At 38.7% G+C, this 21,076-nt stretch overlaps 1 protein-coding gene and 1 pseudogene across 2 annotated transcripts in view; one reads left to right on the top strand and one right to left on the bottom strand.

Annotated features, from left to right (window-relative positions):
- Positions 1-5,131: 5,131 nt before the first annotated feature.
- RAD51 (RAD51 recombinase) overlaps positions 5,132-21,076 on the top strand; it is a 32,763-nt gene continuing 16,818 nt past the window's right edge. Inside the window, exons 1-5 of one of the 2 annotated variants that reach the window (XM_028505953.2) lie at positions 5,132-5,405; positions 9,167-9,269; positions 11,711-11,848; positions 19,845-19,962; positions 20,595-20,686. In XM_028505953.2, the coding sequence (XP_028361754.1) occupies positions 9,183-9,269; positions 11,711-11,848; positions 19,845-19,962; positions 20,595-20,686 (435 nt within the window). In that variant the 5' untranslated portion in view covers positions 5,132-5,405; positions 9,167-9,182. Of the gene's footprint in view, positions 5,406-6,493; positions 6,513-9,166; positions 9,270-11,710; positions 11,849-19,844; positions 19,963-20,594; positions 20,687-21,076 lie in introns of those variants that run through there. The other variant, XM_036031788.1, reaches the window with a different exon arrangement.
- LOC118501913 lies at positions 6,192-6,904 on the bottom strand (annotated as a pseudogene).

Here is a 21,076-nt window from a genome sequence, read left to right on the forward strand (position 1 = left end):
TCTCTCTCTCTCCTTCCCTTCCCCCCTCTCTAAAAATAAATAAAGTCTTGAAAAAAAAACAATGCTTAATCCTTGATTGAATTCTATATTTAAAAAACAAAACCTGTTAAGGATATGTTGGGGATAGTTGGAAATTTGACTTTAAACTACATGTTGCTTATATTTTTGTATTAGTTGAATTCCTTGGGTGTGATAATAGTATTATGGTTCTATAGGAGAATGTCCTTATTAGGATATAAATGTCTGCAACTTAATTATAAATGGCTTTGAACACTATACCGTATATGTTTGTGTACATTTGCGTGAGAGAAAAATAAGAGAAAGCAAATACAGCAAAATGTTAACAATTGATGGATCTAGGTAATGGGTACATGGGTGTTTAATTGCACTGGTTTTAATGTCTAGACCTGAATTTTTTCAAAATAAAAAATTGAAAGTGAAAAGAGTTTTGTTTGGTGTCCTACGGAAATATTGAAAGAGCAGTGCAATTAAACACCCATGTACCTATTGCCTCAATTCAATAAAAATTAAGAAAAAATAAAAATAAAATTACAAATGCAACTAGTCTTTGACTCAACAGCTCCATTTCTAGGAAGCTATCCTACAGATAAACATGCAAAATTTTGGCATTGCTTACAGTATTAAAAGGTGATAGACAACTTACATGTCTATCAATAGAGGTATGGTACATGTCTTCAGTGAATACTATTTGATTAAAAGGAAAAATTATGTGTTGGAAGTTCTGTATGTACTGATCTGAACCAATGAAGATACGTAGTTGAGTGAAAAAGGCAAAATGAAGCCCTGGCTGGCATAGCTCAGTGGATTGAGCACAGGCTGGGAACCAAAGTGTCCCAGGTTCGATTCCCAGCTAGGGTACATTCCTGGGTTGCAGGTCATAACCCCCAGCAACCGCACATTGATGTTTCTCTCTCTCCCCCCCCCCCCCCCGCTCCCTAAAAATAAATAAATAAAATGTTTTTAAAAATTTTAAAAAAGGCAAAATGAAAGAGTATTGATGTGCTATGATTTGTGTGAAAAAGAGTATTTACACACTCATACCTACTTGCATACAGTGTTTTGATTTTTTAGTATAGGGTAGCTTTGAAAGGATGAACAATACACTGGTAACATTTGTTGTCTCCAAGAAGGGAAGCTGGGTGTCTGGGGGCAGAAGAAAGGCAAAACTTTGTACTGAGTACTTTTTGAATTTTGGATCATGTGAATGTTATTAACCACTGAAAAACTAAAAATAATTTAAGTGTGATTTTTTAAAAGAAGAACAATATATCCCTGGTTGGTGTGGCTCATATCACGGGTTTGATTCCCTGTGAGGGCATATGCCTAGGTTGCAGGTTGTGGCCAATATGAGGTACCTGATCAAATATTTCTCTCTCACATTGATGTTTCTTTCCCTCTCTCCTTTCCTTCCCCTCTCTCTAAAATCAGTAAGTATGTTCTCAGGTGAGGATTAAATAAATAAGAACACCATAAAAAACTTTTTATTTTGGAAAATTTTCAAAGGATGAGAGAACATCAAGACCAAGAATTTGGCGTAGTCTAGGGCAGAAAGAAATTAAATTTAGCATAAAAAACAGTTGCAGTAATGGTTCATTAGGCTTCCCTAAAGCCTGGATGAAATCTCAGACATGGGGAAACTATCCTGGATTGGCTGGGTGGGCCCAATGTAATCATAAGAATCCTTATAAGGAAAGCAGATGTCAGTGATTGTTGGCTTTGAAAATGAAGGGGCTCTGAGCCAAAGAATACAGATGCCTCTAGAAACTAGAATAGGCAAGGAAACAGATGCTCTACTAGGACCTCCAGAAAGAACACAATTCCCTCAAAACCTTGACTTTAGCTTAATGAAACCCATTTAGGAATGCTGAACTCCAGAACTATGATATTTTTGTTCTTTTAATCTTCTAAATCTATGGTAATTTGTTACAGCAGCAATAGGAAACTAAAGACACTGGGATAATTACTGTGTTTCATTGACCTAACTTTTTTGTACACATACTTTTTAACTGTAGTTTTATAATAATATTTAATATATTGTAAAGTTTCCTTCATATAGGATGTGCACTTTTATTGTTAAGTTTATTTCAAGGCATTTTATATTTTTGTTACAATTTTAAAATTATCAAATTTATACCAAAAGTTCAAACCATACATAAAAGAAGAGCAATGAAGGCAAAGTCATCCAAAGTTAAGTATTGAGCATCTTTCCACACACTAGCTTCTTTCAGCTGTAAAGAAGAGTTGTGACTGTTGGGTAGGGTAGGCAACCAACAGTGATCGCCACCAATTCCATTGGGGTTTCTATTGGGAATTCGCTGATTTTATTTTCAAGTTTATAATATTGAGCCTTCTCCTTTGGGAATATAGTTTTATATATTTCTCTGTGTAGGTCCTGAATGTTTCTAAAAGTTTATTCCTAGTTATTTGTTGCTACTATGAATGAGTTTTTTCTATTATGTTGTCTAATTTGTTACTGTTAACACCTAATAAAGCTCTCATCTTTTTGTATTTGTAATTAGTTATACTACTGTAATCTCTTATTTGTCCCTTAAACTATCCAAGTATATAATCATATCTGTAAATCTTTTCCAACATTTTATCTTACAACACTTAGTGGCACTTCCTGAATAATACTGATAATAGTTTTGTTCTTGGTCTTAATTAAAGTGTTTCTGCCTTGACTAGGGTAAGGCTCAGTTGGTTGGGCATAGTCCTGCAAGGCAAAGGGTTGCCAATTCCATTCCCAGTCAGGGCACTTGCCTGGGATGCAAGTTCAGTCCCAGGTCAGGGTGTGTCTAAGAGGCAACAGATCAATGTTTCCGTCTCTCCCTCCCTTCCCCACTCTCTAAAAATGAATAAAATCTTTTTTTAAGTGTTTCTAATGTCTCACTAGTAAGATAATGGCAGCTTATTTGGGATGTCTTTTTTTCTTAATTATGTTAAGGAAACAATTTTTTTTCACCTTAATTAGGAACTTATGTTGAATTTTACTGACTTTTTCAAAGTGATGAAATTGATTATATGGCTGTTTTCTCTTTGACCTATTAATATGGTTAGCTATAATAAAAGACTTCCTAATATCAAATCATCCTTGCACTACTCAAATGGATCACGTGGACACTGGGTTTCCCTTTCCAAATTTTCCTTTCTATGTTCCAGGTCAATTATGCTGATGAGATTATTTTTCTTCAGGCAAAAGATTAGGTTTCTGCTGACTGAGTTTTGGTCTTATTAGAGGTTGCCTCCTTGAGATTTCAGATAGATCACTTAGGTTATAATTAAGAGTATATCCAAAACTTTTCAATTACACATTTACATAAATATATTCATGAGTTGCTAATTTAAGTATTAGAAATCTACTTTGTCTTATTTCCAAGTTATTAGTAGGTTATCTTATAGGAAAGGAAAAGAAAACTACTCAAATTGGCTTACACAGGAATAAAGGGAGATTTATTGGAATGTAGGGGTATTTCATAGACCTTAAGAGCAGTATGTGTTGTTGGGCCCCTGAGAAACCACAAGAGATCTAGAAAGCAGAATTCAAAACTGTTTTCCTGTCTCATACTCTCACCCACTTTCTTAAGTCTCTCAATTTCTTAATCTTTCTGTAGATGGGGTCTCTGATTTAACATCCACAAAGCCACAGAAGTTTAATTTTAGTAAAGGTAAAAGTCATGTGACCACTCAGTCAAGAGGGGCTATAGATTTGCAGATTCTCTGAGGAGGAGTATGTGTGAAGAATGGGAGGTAAATACGGCTCTTTTTAGTATGACATGCAACTCATTATTATCCCAGGTACTATCCATAATCACTAAGTTAGGTTGATTGTACTTCGAGAATGCTTCCTGAATCTGTTGTCATGGCTCTGACTCAAGCCTTTATCTCTTGCCTGAAATAGTGCAAGAGATTCCTTAAGTTTTTGCTGTCTCTCCCGAAATCTATCCTTCAATGCCTCAAGACAATGGTGTGAGAATTAAATGAAAACTTTGAAGCACTCCACAAATACAAAGCAGTGCTTGGAGAAAAAAAAAAATACATCTAACCATATAACTCATCTGCTTAAACACATAAAATGATTTATTTCCCCATTACGTAAAAAATGAAGACAAGCCTAGGCTGATGTGGCTCAGTGGATTCAGTGCGGCCTGCTAACCAAAGGGTCGGGGGCTGCCAGCCAGGTCCCCAGTAGTGGGCCGCGAGAGGCAACCACATGTTGATATTTCTTTCCTTCTCTACCTCCCCTCCCCTCTCTCTAAAAATAAATTTTAAAAATCTTAAAAAAATTAAGACGAAAGCTCCATACATGGTCTTCAGCCTCTTCATAGCCTGAACTAATTAATACGTAACTCTCCAGTATCACAACCTTACAATACGTTCCCTCCCACAACAAAAATACTATTCCTTGACCACGTCGTTAAATTTCTATATCCATAATGCTCTTATCTGCTTGCCGTCCACTGCTTTGCCAGGGAAACCCCATTCACCCTTAAAAACCGGAATAACAGCTCAAACTTGCCAGTAAACCATGATAAGTTTACTTCCTCAAAATCAATGCCTTCTTCCTTTGGACTCCTGCAAATCTCCAGCATAGTACCACAGCTTGACTAATATTCCAGCCATTTTTTTTCTACCTCCACCAGTTCGATTTTCCAGTTTCATCCTTCTACTCTAGCTTCCTCATCTCGACCACCTCCAAGGGCCTGAAAAGTGCCTGGCTCTGGGAATTTGACTAAGAGTCTCAGAACCACTCCAAGCGCCTAAAGCTCACGTTCAGATAATTTATCCAAAGTAGCTAGCTCTCAGGGCCAGGCTGTTTTCCAGAGGTGGAGGAGTTACATCCGGCGAGTCCGCCGGCAGTGCATACTGGGAGATGTAGTCTCGAGCCAACCACACTCCCGCTTGATAGTTGTAGTCCTCGATCTGGTAAATGAGAAGGCAGCAACTCCTAAACTTTAAATTAGTCCTTAGAGGTAAAAGGAAGAGGGTAATCCATAATACGAAGTTCACGTCCATGAGCTTATCTCTGGGGCTGGCGAGCAGCGGCCCCACAGGCTAGAAGGCGGATCTCAGAAGGGCGGGGAGACGTTACGTAGACGCGAGCGTGACGCCACCCGAGAGGGCTTGGCGGGATTTACGAAACTAACCGGGCAGAGCGCGCGTTACAGCGAGAGACTGAGGCCTGAGAGAAGCTGAGGCGTCCCCCGAGGCGCGTAGTTGGGGGCTGAAACTCCGTTGGGTAGTGTGCAGAAGGTGGGAGTAAGGGAGTAGAGAAGTGGGGCGCGAGCCAGGACGTCTGGAGTCCGTCCAGGGTCGGGCGCGTGCCGGGCCGGCGGACGGAGGTCGGGGCGCGCAGCCCGCCGGAGTGAGTAGCGCTGCAAGCCCAGGTGAGTGTGTCAGGCACAGACGGGGTCCCTTTCCACTGCCGGTTTCGTCCCCTCGTTAGCCAGACCGGGATCCGGGCCAGTGCTCCTTCACTCGGCTTATGGGGCCCCTCCGCCGCAAGTGAGGCAGGGCCGTGCCGGGCCCAACCGAACTTTGGAGCCTGACATGGCGAATACAGAAGCTGACTCGTCTTTAGAGCTGGGGGGAGCCTTTTTGAGACCTTCCTTTTCATTTCCGACGCCCATTTTATGGGCGTGGGCGAAGAAGCCGAGATCCAGAGAGGTGTAATGACTTAAAACCACAGCTGTTTTATGTTAATCAGGGTGACCGGATTTCTGGTCGGCCCTTTTTCCATTACACCATGCTTTGCTTATTCCAGGAGTCACAAACATATTTTCATTATCTGATTGGAAGACCATTTATACGATGCCTAGGGAATGGTCTGTAGTGAGCTTGGGTTTTCTTTTTTAAACCTCTGAAGTGAAGTGATATACATATAGATAACACAAATCAGAAGTGTGCACAGCTCCATGAATTATTACAAAATGAATATACCTGTATAATTACCACCCTGGTCAAAAAATAGGATGTTCTCAGTACCCCAGAAGCCTCCTTGTGCCCCCTTGTCTAATACTCTCACTTCTCTCCAAAGGTAACCACTATTGACTTCTAAGACCATTGACTAATTTTGCTTGTTGCTGAATTTTATATAAGTAATAGAGTGAGTGTGTATGTGTGTGGTATTTGCATGAGTTTGAGCCAAACTGATGACATATATTCTGGGAAGCAAGATCTCAAATGCTCTTCTAAGTAGCGCTATACATATTTGTGTCTGGCTTTGTTTAACATTCTGTCTGTAGACCGATACATACCTTTGCACATAAACAGTAAGGGTTTTTTTCTGCTTTTACTTTTATTAGTACTTTTTTCATGCTGAAGTTTTGAAAACCATGGCCATTAGCTTTTGTTTCCTCGCTTTCTTCTGGGGTATCTTTTTCATCTGTGCAACCAACCTCTTCTGGTTTAGGAACAATCCACTTTTTTTCAGAATAGATCTTTTCAGTGCGGCAGGGAGAGCTCCTGTGTGGGTTCACCCGCCCGTGAGCTCTGTAAGTTCTATGCTGCATCTTGGAAGCTTTGTTCACCTGCATGTGCTCAAGGCCCAGAGAGTCCACATCTACACCCTTAAGTTCAGCATTACTCTCTGCACTTTTAAGCATGTGCAGCAAAAACTCAGCACTCTTTTTGGGCCACCAACCCTGTGTCTGGCCCCTGTGGCCTGGGCATGCCTGGGCATGCCTACCGAGCCCACCATTGTAATGACAGAATGGCACACATTGCTTCTGTAAAGTGACACCCTTACTTGATGGCCTTTCAGATGTGCGTTACCCTTGATGGCCTGGGCAGTTTCACAAGTGTTCTTATAATGAACATGAAGATTTGAACCTCATGTTTTGCATGATTTTGTGGGGTTTTCTGGATCAAATGAATAGTAAACCATTTTCAAAGGTGACCAGAGGTTACCGTTGGTCACTTTCAGGAAGTGCTGCAGTACTTTATTATTGCTATATGGTTGGTATCCCTTATTCTACTCATGGTGGACATTTGGATTGTTTCTGTTTTTTAGCTTGTATGAGAAAGGCTGCCAAGAGAACATTCCTGTATATGTCTTGGTGCACATGTGTATACTTTTCAGTTGGTTAGTAATGTAGAATAGTGAAATTCCTGAGTCATAGCATTTGTCTATTTCAACTTTCACATTTATGCCAGTTTTCCAAAGTTGTACCAATTTACATTAAAACCAGCACAGCACTATATGAGTGTTTAGTTGTTTCACATGCTTGCCAACACTTGATAATGTGAATCTCTTTAATTTTAGCTATTCTGGTGGGTATATAGTAATATTTTGTTTTAATTTTTCTAATTAATGATGTTGAGCATTTGTTTATTTTTTATTGATTTTAGAGAAAAAGAGGAAGGGAGAGAGAAAAATATCAATTTATTGCTCCACTTCTTTATGTACTCATTGGTTGCTTCTTACATGTGCCCTGATCAAGAATCAAACCATTTTTCTTTTGGGTTGCTTTCTTGATGATTTGAAGTTGTTTTTTGTATGTGTGTGGGGGGGGGTTGCTATTGATTCAGAGAGAGAGAAAGAGAAACATAAATTTGTTGTTGTTCCACTTATTTATGCATTCATTAATTGATTCTTGTATGTGCCCTGATGATCGAACCTACAACCTTGGCATATTGGGACACTGCTTGAGCTATCTGGCCAGGGCAGGAGTTTTTTTACTATATATTCTAGTTATCAACCCTTGGTTGTACATGTGGTAAACATTTTCTTCTTTCATTATAGTTTTACTTTTCATTCTCTTAATGGTGTCTTTTGATGGATAGAAGTTTTCTGTTTAAATGTAGTTCAGTTTTTCAGTCTTTTCCACGTAGGTTACTGCTTTATGTTTCCAATCAAGAAATCGTTCTCTAGCCCAAAGTCATGAAGATATTCACCTATATTCTGAAAGCTTTGCCTTACCTCTTACATGTAGATCTGTAATCTAAATTGGACATAGATTTTCTCTGTTGCTTTTCTTATTCCATAAGACTATCCAATCAACCCAGCACTGTTTATTGAAAAGGCCATCCTTTCCCCATTATTCTGCAGTGGCATCATTTTCATAAATTATGAAGGAAGAGATTTAAGTTTAAATTGCATTAGGGTGATTTTGATACTTAGAATTTTCATGGACTCACGTTATGCTAAACTGCCATCTAAAAGATCTATGCCTGCCTGAGCCAATGAAGAACAAATGGTCATCTATCAGGTTTCTAAAAATGGACATTTCATATATGTTGTCTTTTGAATTAAATTTATCCTGATTGTTATATTGTCCAGGTCGTTTTGATGTGATTTAAGGCCATTCTTGTGGACATTAAGACTTCTTCACTTTTCTTAATAACACCTTTTAAAGATAATTTAAAAATGTTTTGTCCTCAGTTCTTTTCAACCTGAGTGATCTTTACTTTATCATAATAACCAGGCTTTTAAGTATGCTTTTTATGGAAGATGTCCCTCTGGGCAGCGTACTTGCCTGTTATTTATTCATTTGTGCATTTCCTAAGGCCTGGAATTCATTAAAATGGTGATCTTTAAATTTCACACGTTCCTGTTAGAAGCAAAATGCATAACTACAAGCTGTGATCCTTGCTTAAGATGGGAAGTACTTTTCTCATCTCAGTCCACTGTTTCTCTGTCAGGAATGGGGGCTCATGGGCAGTCATTCTGTACCGTCATTTCACTCCTGTCCCACCACCTCCAATCTCTGCTTGCTGGAAGGGAACAATGGAACTGAAGCAGTTTAACCTTTCATTAATTTGTTTTTAAGTAGAGTTCTGGAAATTGCACTCATTTACCAAATATTTACCAAACACCTAATATTTATAATGTATTATGAGGTTTATACAAATAGATAGAACCTGGTCCCTACCCTCAAGGAATATGAAGCAGGGGAACAGGGACATAGTTGATCTGGTTAAACTATGCATTGTTAAGAAGCAGAATAATCCTGGCTCTTTCCAAAGTTTTTCAGATACAGCTAGCTAGATGGAAGGGAAAACTTGCGAGATATTAGTTATTTTTCTTGCCATGGGTAGGTCACCAGAAGCCTAAGAAGTAATTCTTCAGAGATTTACTGAAAAACTAAGTTTGCGGCTCTGTATTTTTCTCTAGTGTGTTTCCTGATGGCCCATCTGTATTTTTCAGTATTGAACACCAAGTGATGGCAATGCAGATGCAGCTTGAAGCAAACGCAGATACTTCAGTGGAAGAGGAGAGCTTTGGCCCACAACCTGTATCACGGTTGGAGGTATGCACATAGTTGCTGACTTGGAAATTTTAAAGCTGGACTAGATTCTTCTATTTGGAGAAATCAAAACCTTTATATAAGCCATTGGTTTACTACCTGTTGTTAAGACCCAAATTAGAGCTCTCAGAAGAGTTGTCAAGGATCCTGTGGAAATGTAATCGGAAAAGACACCAGCGTTCGGGCTGCCTGTCGCTACCAAATCCAATAAGCAATGACAGTGATTGAATCTTTTATAGGCGCTTTATTCAGATGGCCAGCGATCCAAGAAGATGGTGGGTTCATACCCTAACAAACCATCTTCCTCTCTCTTTCCCAGCCAGATCTTTTATAAGGGGGTTGGGGGAGGGCAAACAAGGTGTCAGCGAAAGCCTTTGAAATTCAACAGTTGCCTCCAAGGGGGAAGGGTAGTCGCTTGCTTCTTCCTGGTACAGATGTCTCCATACAAGGTAATCTCCAGCCAGTGCCCCAGGAGGTCAACTGCTTATTCTCAGGCGCCAGGATGGGCCTTATCTGTAGTTACTGAAACAAAAACTTAACATACACATTACTTGCTAGATTTATGACTATTTACCTTAAGCTAAATTTTCCCAAGTCTTAAGCCCCTATCAGAAAGGCTTATGATAATTGCTAAACCTGTCAGGGCAGATCTCTTCTTTTGTTAAGAATTCTTCTCCTCCTACTTTATCACTTTTCTTTCTCGGAGCTAGATTGTCAGAAACTAAGAAGTCCTAGGATCCCATGAGTCTGTGCTGTTTGTACTGAGTATACATTTACTGTCCAGGGAATACAGGGGCCTGGCCAGTGATGCAGGGAGGCTGTGCTGAAGTTACTAGCAAGACAGCTGTCATGGGCAGGGAGAAGGGCTTGTAGTTGCTAAGGTGTAAGAGCCAAGCCCTAATTCAGTACTCGGCACAAGAACATCAAACACCAGAGCTGGGACCTTGTACTGTTTCTGCTCATTATGCAGAGGCGCCAGTGTGAGTGTCACAGGTGTGCACAGGTAACCAGGTTCTTAGTGATCAAGGACAGAGAATTGAACCGAACACACAAAGTTTATAGCATAAAGAAAGAGGGAAGATTTATTAAGTGATAGTACACTCCACAGGACACGGGAGTGGGCCAGCTCTGAGCAGAGAAAAAGGCACGTGGGCTGGGGGATTCTATTCTTATAGGGCAGAAGCCCCCTTGCTAATCTTTGGCGGGCTTTTCCTGCGCAGGTACAAGGAGTTGGATTTCAAAGCTACTGCGCATGTGTGGTTTCCTATGATTTTCTTGATTGGCTACTGGAGAAGGGAGTCCCACGATGTTATTTCATTATAATGATATTATAATGAATCAGGGGTAGCGCGCAGGCGCATTCTATGATTCAGAGTTATCCCAGTAAACAGGAACAACCCGTCTTAGGGGGTCTTTGTCATGTATAGATGTTTTCTACCTCAGCCCTGCGGGGGGCCTCTGGAGCTTCCTTCCTGACTATCTCCTGCCTCATGAGTACAGCTAACATGGGCTGAAAGAAGTAGGAGGGGGAGCAGAGAAAGCCTTCATTCTTCTCTCTCTTTACTCATATTTTTTTCCAACCCCAGCTGAGCTTCAAGACTCCAGAAGTTACTTAAACTGGTTTGTGATAAACATTAGAGAATTCAGTCATAACTTTCAGTATCATGAGCATCCTTATATCTACACATGTATTGCTTATTGCCTAAATATTAATAGCAGGCATGGTTTCTATGGACAGATATCATTCTCTCATCTCCCAAACCTTCTCTGACTACCTAATACATATACATCCCCCCACTGACTCATACTTTTCCAGAAGTCATGCTTTTGGTGGCCAATAAAACCAGAGCTGACTTCAAATATAGGGAGAAAGAAATGTCTTTGGGTGGTTTGTTTTGAGAAGTGGTATATAATAAGTCCCTGCCAAAAGTAGCTTTCCCATTCTCATTGTTGGTTGGTAGAGGAGAGCTTTTTAGTCATTGTGTTACAAAGAGTATTGATATGCTAAGACAGTGCTCAACTCTGGGGCAGCCTCATTTGTTTGCCCCAGTTTAGTGTAAAAAAAGACCATTATTTATGTGTGCTTGAGGTGGAAAATATTGGGAAAGACTAGCTTAAAGTTGTTGTTTAGAACCCAGGGTTTCAGAGTTCTTTTAGCTTCTCAGTCATAAAAGGTTGAGAGTTACACCTTTATTTCCAGTGGTGGAAGTTACTGATTTAATCCCAATTCATGATGAGTCCTTTTTAATATACATAAGATGGTGCTAGTTTAAAACTCCTGGTTTTGATAATTTTTAAAAATTAAATACCTTATATGTATGGCCAACTTTTAAAAACTCTTGCGTATAATATCACAGTTCTTCTGAATAGCTCTGTGAAGTTGGTAGGGCAGGTGGCCACATTAGACAGATGAAAAATTTGTCAATGGTTTTCTTCACTTGCAGCAATGTGGCATAAATGCCAATGACGTAAAGAAATTGGAAGAAGCTGGATTCCATACTGTGGAGGCTGTTGCCTATGCACCAAAGAAAGAGCTAATAAATATTAAGGGGATTAGTGAAGCCAAAGCTGATAAAATTCTGGTAAGTACTGTTTATGTGACCTAGGGAGGCATTAGAGGGAGTAGTACAAAAGGGTAAAAGGTGGCAGTCCTTCCATCCCTTGTTGTGTCATCCTGTTCCTATTTCCAAGGGTGACTGTATAACCACTTAATTATCTCTGTATGTATCTTGTTGACTAAATTGGGATTTTTCTCTAAGGAATTGCAGTATTATGGGTTATGACATAAATTGTGCCAAATTGACTACCAATTTGCACTCCCACCAGCATTGAGTGGTATATACCTTATCTTTCTAAGTGTTATGATCTCATGCCTTAGAAATATTCTTCAGATGGCAGCCACAAAAAACAGGTTCAAAGAATATTTATTGACATAAGGTGATATGTTCCTGATATAAGAAATGTTAAAACCTGTGTGTATGAATGTGCGAGTGCATGTGTACCCATACACTTGATTTTTGTTTTTAAAGAATGTGTGTATAAAGGTATAGCACTTGCACTGGGGGTATATCCTCTAAAATATTAATATTTTAGAGGATGGTAAGAATGTGAGCAATATTTTTTGCCTCAATTTTCTGAAGTTTCTACATTTTCTATAATAATGTTTTACTTTTAAATAGAAAAGCTGTTTTTATTATTTGAATACTAAAGCCATATTAATTAGGCTGTATATAATCTGTAAATCAACTAATCACAGGCAATATTTTTTAATAATGAAACGAGGATGTGATTTCAAATCATACACTTTGGGTTTTTTATTGTTGTTTTAACCTTAATAAATGACAGAAACGTTATTTTACTGGCTTAACCAAAATGAGGTAGTAATTCAATTTCTGGTAAAGCAGTTTAATTTTGAAATCCCATCTCTCTCATATATATGATCATTAGGTCTTTATAACAACACAGAGAGATAGATAAAGCTAGTATTCCTGTATTAATTCTAGTAATCCCAACAGTTTTATGGAAATTTTCTCTGAAAAATAACCTTTAAAAACTGAAGGGTCTTCCCAGGCCAATATGGCTCAGTTGGTTGGGCGTTGTTGCACAAAGCAAAAGACTACCAGTTTGATTCCCAGTTGGGGCACATGCCTGGGTTGCAGGTCTGGTCCCCAGTTGGGGCGCATATGGGAAGCAAAGGATGGATGTTTCTCTCTCATATCAGTGTTCCTCTCCCTCTCCTTCTCCCTCCTGTTTTCTCTCACTAAAAATAAATAAATAAAATCTTTATTTTAAAAAGGTGAAGAATCTTTCAAAAGAGTTTATCCTTTGTTACTGGGTAGCATCACTACAAGTAGTTCTGCTATGTAACTTAGTCAGATGGACAGTGTCTGAGATTTATGTGTACTTATTTAATATCTCACACATAAAACATATACACAAACCAGTAAATTCTGCTTTATTGAATATTATACAAAGAGTTTTGAATTTTCGGACTTCTGGCAAGATGGAGGCGTAGGTGGACGCACCGTACCTCCACGCACAACCAAGATTAGAACAACAACAATTTAGAGGCAGAGTAACACCCAGAACTGACAGAGAATTTATCTGAATGGAAGTCGGACAGCCAAGAAGTTGAAGCAGACCCATTCATCCAGACCGGTAGCAGGGGCAGAGAGGAGCAGCCGGGCGCAGGTTGAGGAGTGCAGAGAACGGGGAGAACTGGGTGCTTAAGGCAACCGGGAGCAAGTAAGGCATGTGGGGCACACAAGATCGCAGCAGGTGGACCCTGAGTATGCAAACGGCAGCTGGTGGACCCAGTGAGGCAGCGATTGTGGACCAGGGCAGAGCACGCAACCCAGGATCCTAGAGAAGGGACTGAGGTGCCAGGAGAACAGAGCTACCACCATTGTTCCCTTCTGCCCCCACATACAACGTCACAATGTAGCGACTGGGGTGCCCAGCCCCGGTGAACACCTAAGGCTCTGCCCCTCGCCATAACAGGAGTGACCAGACCAAAAAGAGAGAGAGAGAGATGTCTCAAACAGAAGAACAGATCAATCCCCCAGGACTCATCCTTTTGAGCAGCCAAGAGATAGCCAGTCTATCAGATGCACAGTTCAAAACACTGGTGATCAGGAAGCTCACAGAACTGGTTGGTTTTGGGCACAAATTACATGAAAAAATGCAGGTTACCATAAAAGAGATGAAGGAAGATGCATGGAGAACCAATAGTGATGGGAAGGAAACTGAGACTCAAAACAATAGAGTGGTCCAGAAGGAAGAAAAAAACAACCAAACAGGAAAGAATGGAGAAATAAGAATTCAAAAAAATGAGGAGAAGCTTAGGAACCTCCAGGACATCTTTAAATGTTCCAACATCCGAATTATAGGGGTACCAGAAGGGGAAGAGGAAGAGCAACAAGTGGAAAATTTATTTGAACAAATAATAAAGGAGAACTTCCCCATTCTGGCAAAGGAAATAGACTTCCAGGAAATCCAGGAAGCTCAGAGAGCCCCAAAGAAGTTGGACCCAAGAAGAAACACACCAAGGCACATCATCATTACATTAGCCAAGGTAAAAATGAAGGAGAGAATCCTAGAAGCAGCAAGAGATAAGGGGACAGTCACCTACAAAGGAGTTCCCATCAGACTGTCAGCTGATTTCTCAAAAGAGATCTTATAGGCAAGAAGGGGCTGGAAAGAAGTATTCCAAATCATGAAAGACAAGGACCTATATCCCAGATTACTCTATCCTGCAAAGCTTTCATTTAGAATGGAAGGGCAGATAAAGTGCTTCTCAGATAAGATCAAGTTAAAAGAGTTCATCATCACCAAGCCCTTATTTTATGAAATGTTAAAGGGACTTAATCTAAGAAAAGAAGATAAAGAAAAGACATTTATAGTAAAAGGACAGCAAACTCACAATTATTAACAACCACACCTAAAGCAAAACCAAAAGAAACTAAGCAAACAACTAGAACAGGAACAGAACCACAGAAATGGAGATCACATGGAGGGTTAGCCACAGGGGAATGGGAGGAGGAGAGGGGGGGAAAAGGTACAGAGAATAAGGAGCATAGATTGTAGGTAGAAAATAGACAGGGGGAGGGTAAGAATAGTATGGGAAATGTAGAAGCTAAAGAACTTATGAGTATGACACAAGGACATGACTAAATGAGGGGATATGGGTGGGAGAGAGTGTACAGGGTGGAGGGGAGTGAAGAGGGGAAAATGGGACAACTGTAATAGCATAATCAATAAAATATATTTTTCAAAAAAGAGTTTTGAATTTTCAGTCACTGGCAGGCTGTTACTCCATTTTTAAAATATCACTCTGTAATAGTTTAGTCAGGGCTCAAAATCATAAGTAATTCTTCATTTAAGCCCTTAGAGGAAAGATGTTGTTATTTATTGGATTACTCAAGGAAATAAAGTTTGAGTAGCGACTATCGGAAGTAAGTTCTCAGTCCCTAATACCTCAAGGAAAGACTGTGATACTGGCTAAGCCAGTAGGTGTCCCTAAAGTCTATTTGTTCTTTCTTTTTTCACATCAGAATTTGTGACTGAACATATCCTGACAGGATCTTTAGTTATGGTTTGTCAGACCTTAGTTTTAGAAATCAAATCAATGTTCTGCTCCTTTGAAAACATACAAACCCATAATAAGTGAAATGAGCTGTGCAAAATAATATAGGTGTGTCTTTTTACATTTTTGTCCTGTTGATTTCAGACATTTTATATGTGACTTTCTGGTGAGTAAAGATTGGGCTGTTTACTTTTAAAGGCTAAAGATTACTTCAGTACTATGGCTGTTCCTTCTCATTCCCAAAATATTTGGAATTGAGACTCAGCAAGAATACCCATTGTCACAGTGGAGAAATAAAATGTCTCCAGGTTTGTTTGTTTGTTTGTTTGTTTGTTTTAAAGAGGTGCTGATTCTTTTTTTTTTTCTTTTAGGTTTTATTTATTTATTTTTAGAGAGGGAAGGGAGGGAGAAAGAGAGAGAAGCATCAATCAATTTGAGAGAGAGAGAGACAGACATCAATGTGTGGTTGCTGGGGGTCATGGCCTGCAACCCAGGCATGTACCCTGACTGGGAATCGAACCCGTGACACTTTGGTTCGCAGCCCATGCTCAATCCACTGAGCTATGCCAGCCAGGGCCAGATTTATTGATTTTTTATTAAATTTTGGGGGGCGACATTTGTTAGTAAGATTATATAGGTTTCAGGTGTACATTTCTATGGTGCATGATCTGGGACCTTGAGAATATTATGCTAAGCGAAATAGGTCAGTCAGAAAAAGCTAAGGACCCTATGGTTTCACTCATAAAGTGGGATATAAAACTGAAACTCATAGACACAGACAGCAGAATGGTAGTTACCAGAGGGAAGGAGGGTAGTAATGGGTAAAAGGGGCCAAATATATGGTGATGGAAGATGAAAGGAAACTAAAGAAAAGAAGTCCATTTTCAGAATATAAATCAAAATCTATAGTTGAGAGAGAGAGAGATTGTGAATGAAGTAATTCATTCAGAAGGTGCCAGATTCTCCTGTGGCCTTTACCACATTTTCAAATTTTAAAGAAATTGTTATTGGCTTTTGTTGAGCTTTTCTCCCTTGTTTGGAACACTATCACAGCACCAATACATTCAGCATGGATATTTTTTTGTAATATTTTCCTTTTACTTGCCATTTATGTCTTGTGTCCAAGGGTTTGGTTAGTTCTTGGCTATTGAAAATTTCCAAAGACTTCTACCTAGCACAGGTGAATGCAAGTTCATTATGTTAAGTATAGGGATAAAAGTAAAGTTCTGCAAGATTAGACAGTTGCATGGTTTTTTACTTCAAATTTCACTTTGGTTATAATATTCTGTCCTTTTAAGAGCTCATAGACTAGAATATGTAGGGGTTAAAATAACAAGAAGGTAAAGCATCTCCTGAATTTTCCCAGCATTTTGTTTTTAATATTTTTTATTTATTGATTGATTTTTAGGGAATAAAAAATTTGTTGTTCCATGTATTTATGCATTCATTGGTTGATTCTAGTATGTGCCCTGACCAGGGATCAAACCGGGGCATATAGAAACAGTGCTCTAACCCACTGAGCTACCCCGGCCAGGGCTGTTATTAAAATTTTTGAACTTGCCCTGGCTGGTATGGCTCAGTGGATTGAGTGCCAGTCTGCGAACTGAAAGGTCACCCAGTCGGGGCACATGCCTGGATTGTGGGTCAGGTCCCCAGGTGGGGGCATGCAAGAGGCAACCGATGGATGTCTCTCTCACACAATGATGTTTCTTTCTCTCTTTCTCTGTCCCTTCCTCTCTCTCTAAAAAATAAATGAAAAAAGCCTTTCAAAAATTTTAGCTTACTGCAAAGCTGAAAGAATTATACAGGGCACACGCATGTACCCATCACCTAAACTATACCATTAGTATTTCAACATACTTGCTTTATCACCTATCTATTAATCTCTATCTAGTAATGAATCTTAGATTTTTTTATGCTTTTCAAAGAAAGTTGAAGGTATTAATACATTTCTCCCTAAATATTTTAGCCTATGTTAAATAGAGTACAATATTGGTTTTTAGCTTTTTCTCCCCTCTCTTTGGTCTTTTTATTTTCTAATTTTCATTCATCTTTATTCATCCTGAAATTAGTAGAAGTTACAGGAAGAGAGATCACAGGAAAAAGAAGGGAAGAAATTCTCAAATAATATAAGAAAACTTAACAGAGTTAAAGGGAAGCAGAAATCTTACCTAGTAGGACCCATAGAGTGTCAAAGAACAACACCTAGACAGATCAGTGTGAAATTTCAGTATACAACCATAAAGAAAAGATTCTGAAAGATCTCAGAGAGAAAAAAGTAAGTGCTCTCTAAAAGAACGCAATTAGAAAGTACATTTCCTATCAGAAAAGTGGATGGTAGAAGCAGGTACAGCAGTGCCTTTAAACCTCTGTGAGAAAATAATCTTAAACCTAACATTCTATGTGTAGCAACATTTTTTTTTTAATTGTTTGAATACAGTTGTCTCCATTTACCCACCACCACTTTCCCCCTTTGGCTTTATCCATGGGTCCTTTATACATGTTTTTTGATGACCCTTTCCCTTCTTTCCTTGCTATCTCCCTCTCCCCTCCCTTCTGGTCACTGTCAGTTTGCTCTTTATTTCAATGTCTCTGGTTATATTTTGCTTGTTTGTTTTGTTGATTAGGTTCCACTTGTAGGCAAGCTCATATGGTATTTGTCTTTCACAGCCTGGCTTACTTCACTTAGCGTAATGTTCTCCAGTTTCGCCCTTATTAATCAACTATTAGGGCAGAATAAAACGTTTTCAGAAACATAAGAATTCAGAACATTTTTCTCTTACATACTGTTTCTTAGGAAGTTACTTGAGGATACGCTTCACCAAAATGAAGATAGAAAAACATTGTATCAGCATTAGAGTGGCTCCAACTCAAGTACTCAGTGAAGGAAGGACCAGGATAGTTGCTAGCCTAGAGAGCAGACTGTCCAGTTTGGAGAAGGAAAGGCGATCTTTGGAGTAGGGAAGGAGGGCTCAGTAGAATACATAGTAAGATTGAGGGGTGGAAAATTTAAGAAATGGTAGTCAGAAAATACTAGAGAAAAACATGGTTCAGATACAAAAGCAAGGTAAAATGGAACATGGTTTTTAAAAAGGTAAAATATAAAAAAGAATTTACTAGAATTTGACAGTAGAAACCTTTGAGAAACATAGTATTAACATCGGAATTTTAGTGAAAGAATTCTGTGTCTGTCACACCACTGGTTCTGCAATGAATTACATTTACAAAGCTATAATGTAAACATTGTAATGAATTTTCAAGTGAAGTTTTAAGAATATAGAAAAGTTTAGAGGAAGCTCTTAGATCTATTCCGGTTTTTTTTTTCTTTTTTGGTAATCACACTCAGACTGTTTTTTATTGAATTTATACTCAAGCTCTACTGATCTTTCAGTTCCTTAACTTGGATTCTTTTCCTATTTGAGTGATTTTGATAATTTAAGTCTTTTTAGAAATTTGCCTATTTCATCTAAATTTTCTCATTTATTTGTTAGCATAGTTTTATTTTTGTAAGGTTGGTAGTGATGTCCCCTCTTTCATTCCTGATTTTAGGGTTTTTTGGTGAGTGGTGGGAGAGGTCTAGCTAAAGGTTTATTAATTTTTATTGATCTTGAAGAATCAACTTTTGGTTTTGTTAATTATTCTCTCTTTCTGTCCTCTTTTTTTTTTAACTGGAGAGAGAAAGAGAACAACAGAGAGAGAAACATCGATATGTTCACTTGTTCATGCAGTCACTGGTTGACTCTTGCATGTGCCCTGACAGGGAATTGAACCCACAATTGTGGTGGTGTCAGGAGGATGATCTAACCAACTGAGCAGTCCAGACAGGGCTGTTCTCTCTCTTCTTAATTTATGCTCTAATCTTATTTCCTTCCTTCTGCTTGTTTAGTTTGCTTTCTTTTTCTAGTATCTTAAGGTGGATGGTTAGGTTATTGATTTAAGATTTTTCTAATACAAGCATGTACAGCCATAAATTTCCCGTTCCGCACTGCTTTGCTGTATCCCATAAGTTTTGGTGTTGTGTCCTCATTTTTATTCATCTCCAAGTGTTTTCTAATTTCTCTTGTGATTTCATCTTTGACTCATTGGTCATTTAGGAGTGTAGTATTTAATTCCCAGATATTTATGAATGCATTTATTTTTAGTTTTGGAATCAATTGATAGACTGATCATTGAAGACTTATCAGTAACTGCAAAATAGAATATAAATGTCTCAGATAAAATAAAACATAAAAGGTATAGCTCACTGAGATGGGGAAGTTTAAGTACATGAATGTATTACTTGAATTGGCAATTTAAACATTAATCTTCATTAGCTTATCCTTTAGTTGCCAGAGAGATAAAATAAATCTAGGACTAGAACTACTAATATTTTGTTGACTTCTTAAAGAGAAACAATACTGGAAATTTGTTAGATGTTGTCTTTTCCTACCATATGCCTGGTTCTTATTTTGCTAAGCTTATTTTGTTGATTTGACATTTCTTGTTTTTCCTAGACGGAGGCAGCTAAATTAGTTCCAATGGGTTTCACCACTGCAACTGAGTTCCACCAAAGGCGATCAGAGATCATACAGATTACAACTGGCTCCAAAGAGCTCGACAAACTACTTCAAGGTATAATAATTTCTTATCCTATGTTGTGAACTGCAGCTAGCAAAGCATCCAGGTCATAGAACAAAACTAAAGCATTTGGATAGAATTTATGTGTTAGACATGATTAAGAGATAAAAGAAGTGTCCACATTGATGAAGTAAGGCTGCTACAGGGTGGAACATGATTTGTAAAATACTATCATTATCTGCCAGTTAAATAATTTAATCTCCATTTAATATTTCATTCAGAGAGTAAGCTCCCTCTGCCTAAAGAAATAATTTTAGTGTTCTACCCTAATACAAGGTTGAAAATCTGATGACTGATTAAAACATTCCGTGTTTGAATACTACATTGTAGTATACATTAATCTTCAGGACTTCAAGGAAAGTTCCAGTCTTTGAACTTTTGAAAACATTGCTGCCCTAAGTTAAATTTGATTTTTGTTGCTTCCTCAAATATTTAATCATTTAAATGTTCTTTTGGGGGGGGGGTATAAAATAGCTTGGGTTCAGGAATCACACTTAAATTTGGGTGTTGTCTCTTTCCTGTATCTCTGTACCCTCTTCTTTCTAAGGAGCTCCAAGAACATTTCTAGGATTATTGTTTCTAAACATTTGTATGGTGATAAGAGGTGTTTGTTATTGCTGTTTTAGGAGGAATCGAGACTGGATCCATCACAGAGATGTTTGGAGAATTCCGAACTGGGAAGACCCAGATCTGTCACACATTGGCTGTAACATGCCAGGTGAGTTGTTGGGCCTCTAACTAATTAAATCAGCAAGAATGAGTTGATTTTCACTGTTTTCAAGCATTGTGGGGTGGGCATAAAAGGTACTTTCTCTCTCCTCAAGAATCCTATGTGCTAGTTAAAAGATAGATTTTCTCCTGGCTGGCGTAGCTCAGTGGATTGAGCGTGGGCTGGGAACCAAAGTGTCCCAGGTTCGATTCCCAGCCAGGGTACATTCCTAGGTTGCAGGCCATAACCCCCAGCAACCGCACATTGATGTTTTTTTCTCTCTCTCTCTCTTTCCCTCCCTTCCCTCCCTAAAAATAAATAAATAAAATCTTAAAAAAAAAAAGATAGATTCCTACTGCAAAATTCTTCCACATCATAGAAACTTTCAGATCATTGATT

The sequence above is a fragment of the Phyllostomus discolor genome, chromosome 1 (assembly GCF_004126475.2).
Source record: "Phyllostomus discolor isolate MPI-MPIP mPhyDis1 chromosome 1, mPhyDis1.pri.v3, whole genome shotgun sequence".
NCBI classification, from domain to species: Eukaryota; Metazoa; Chordata; class Mammalia; order Chiroptera; family Phyllostomidae; genus Phyllostomus; species Phyllostomus discolor.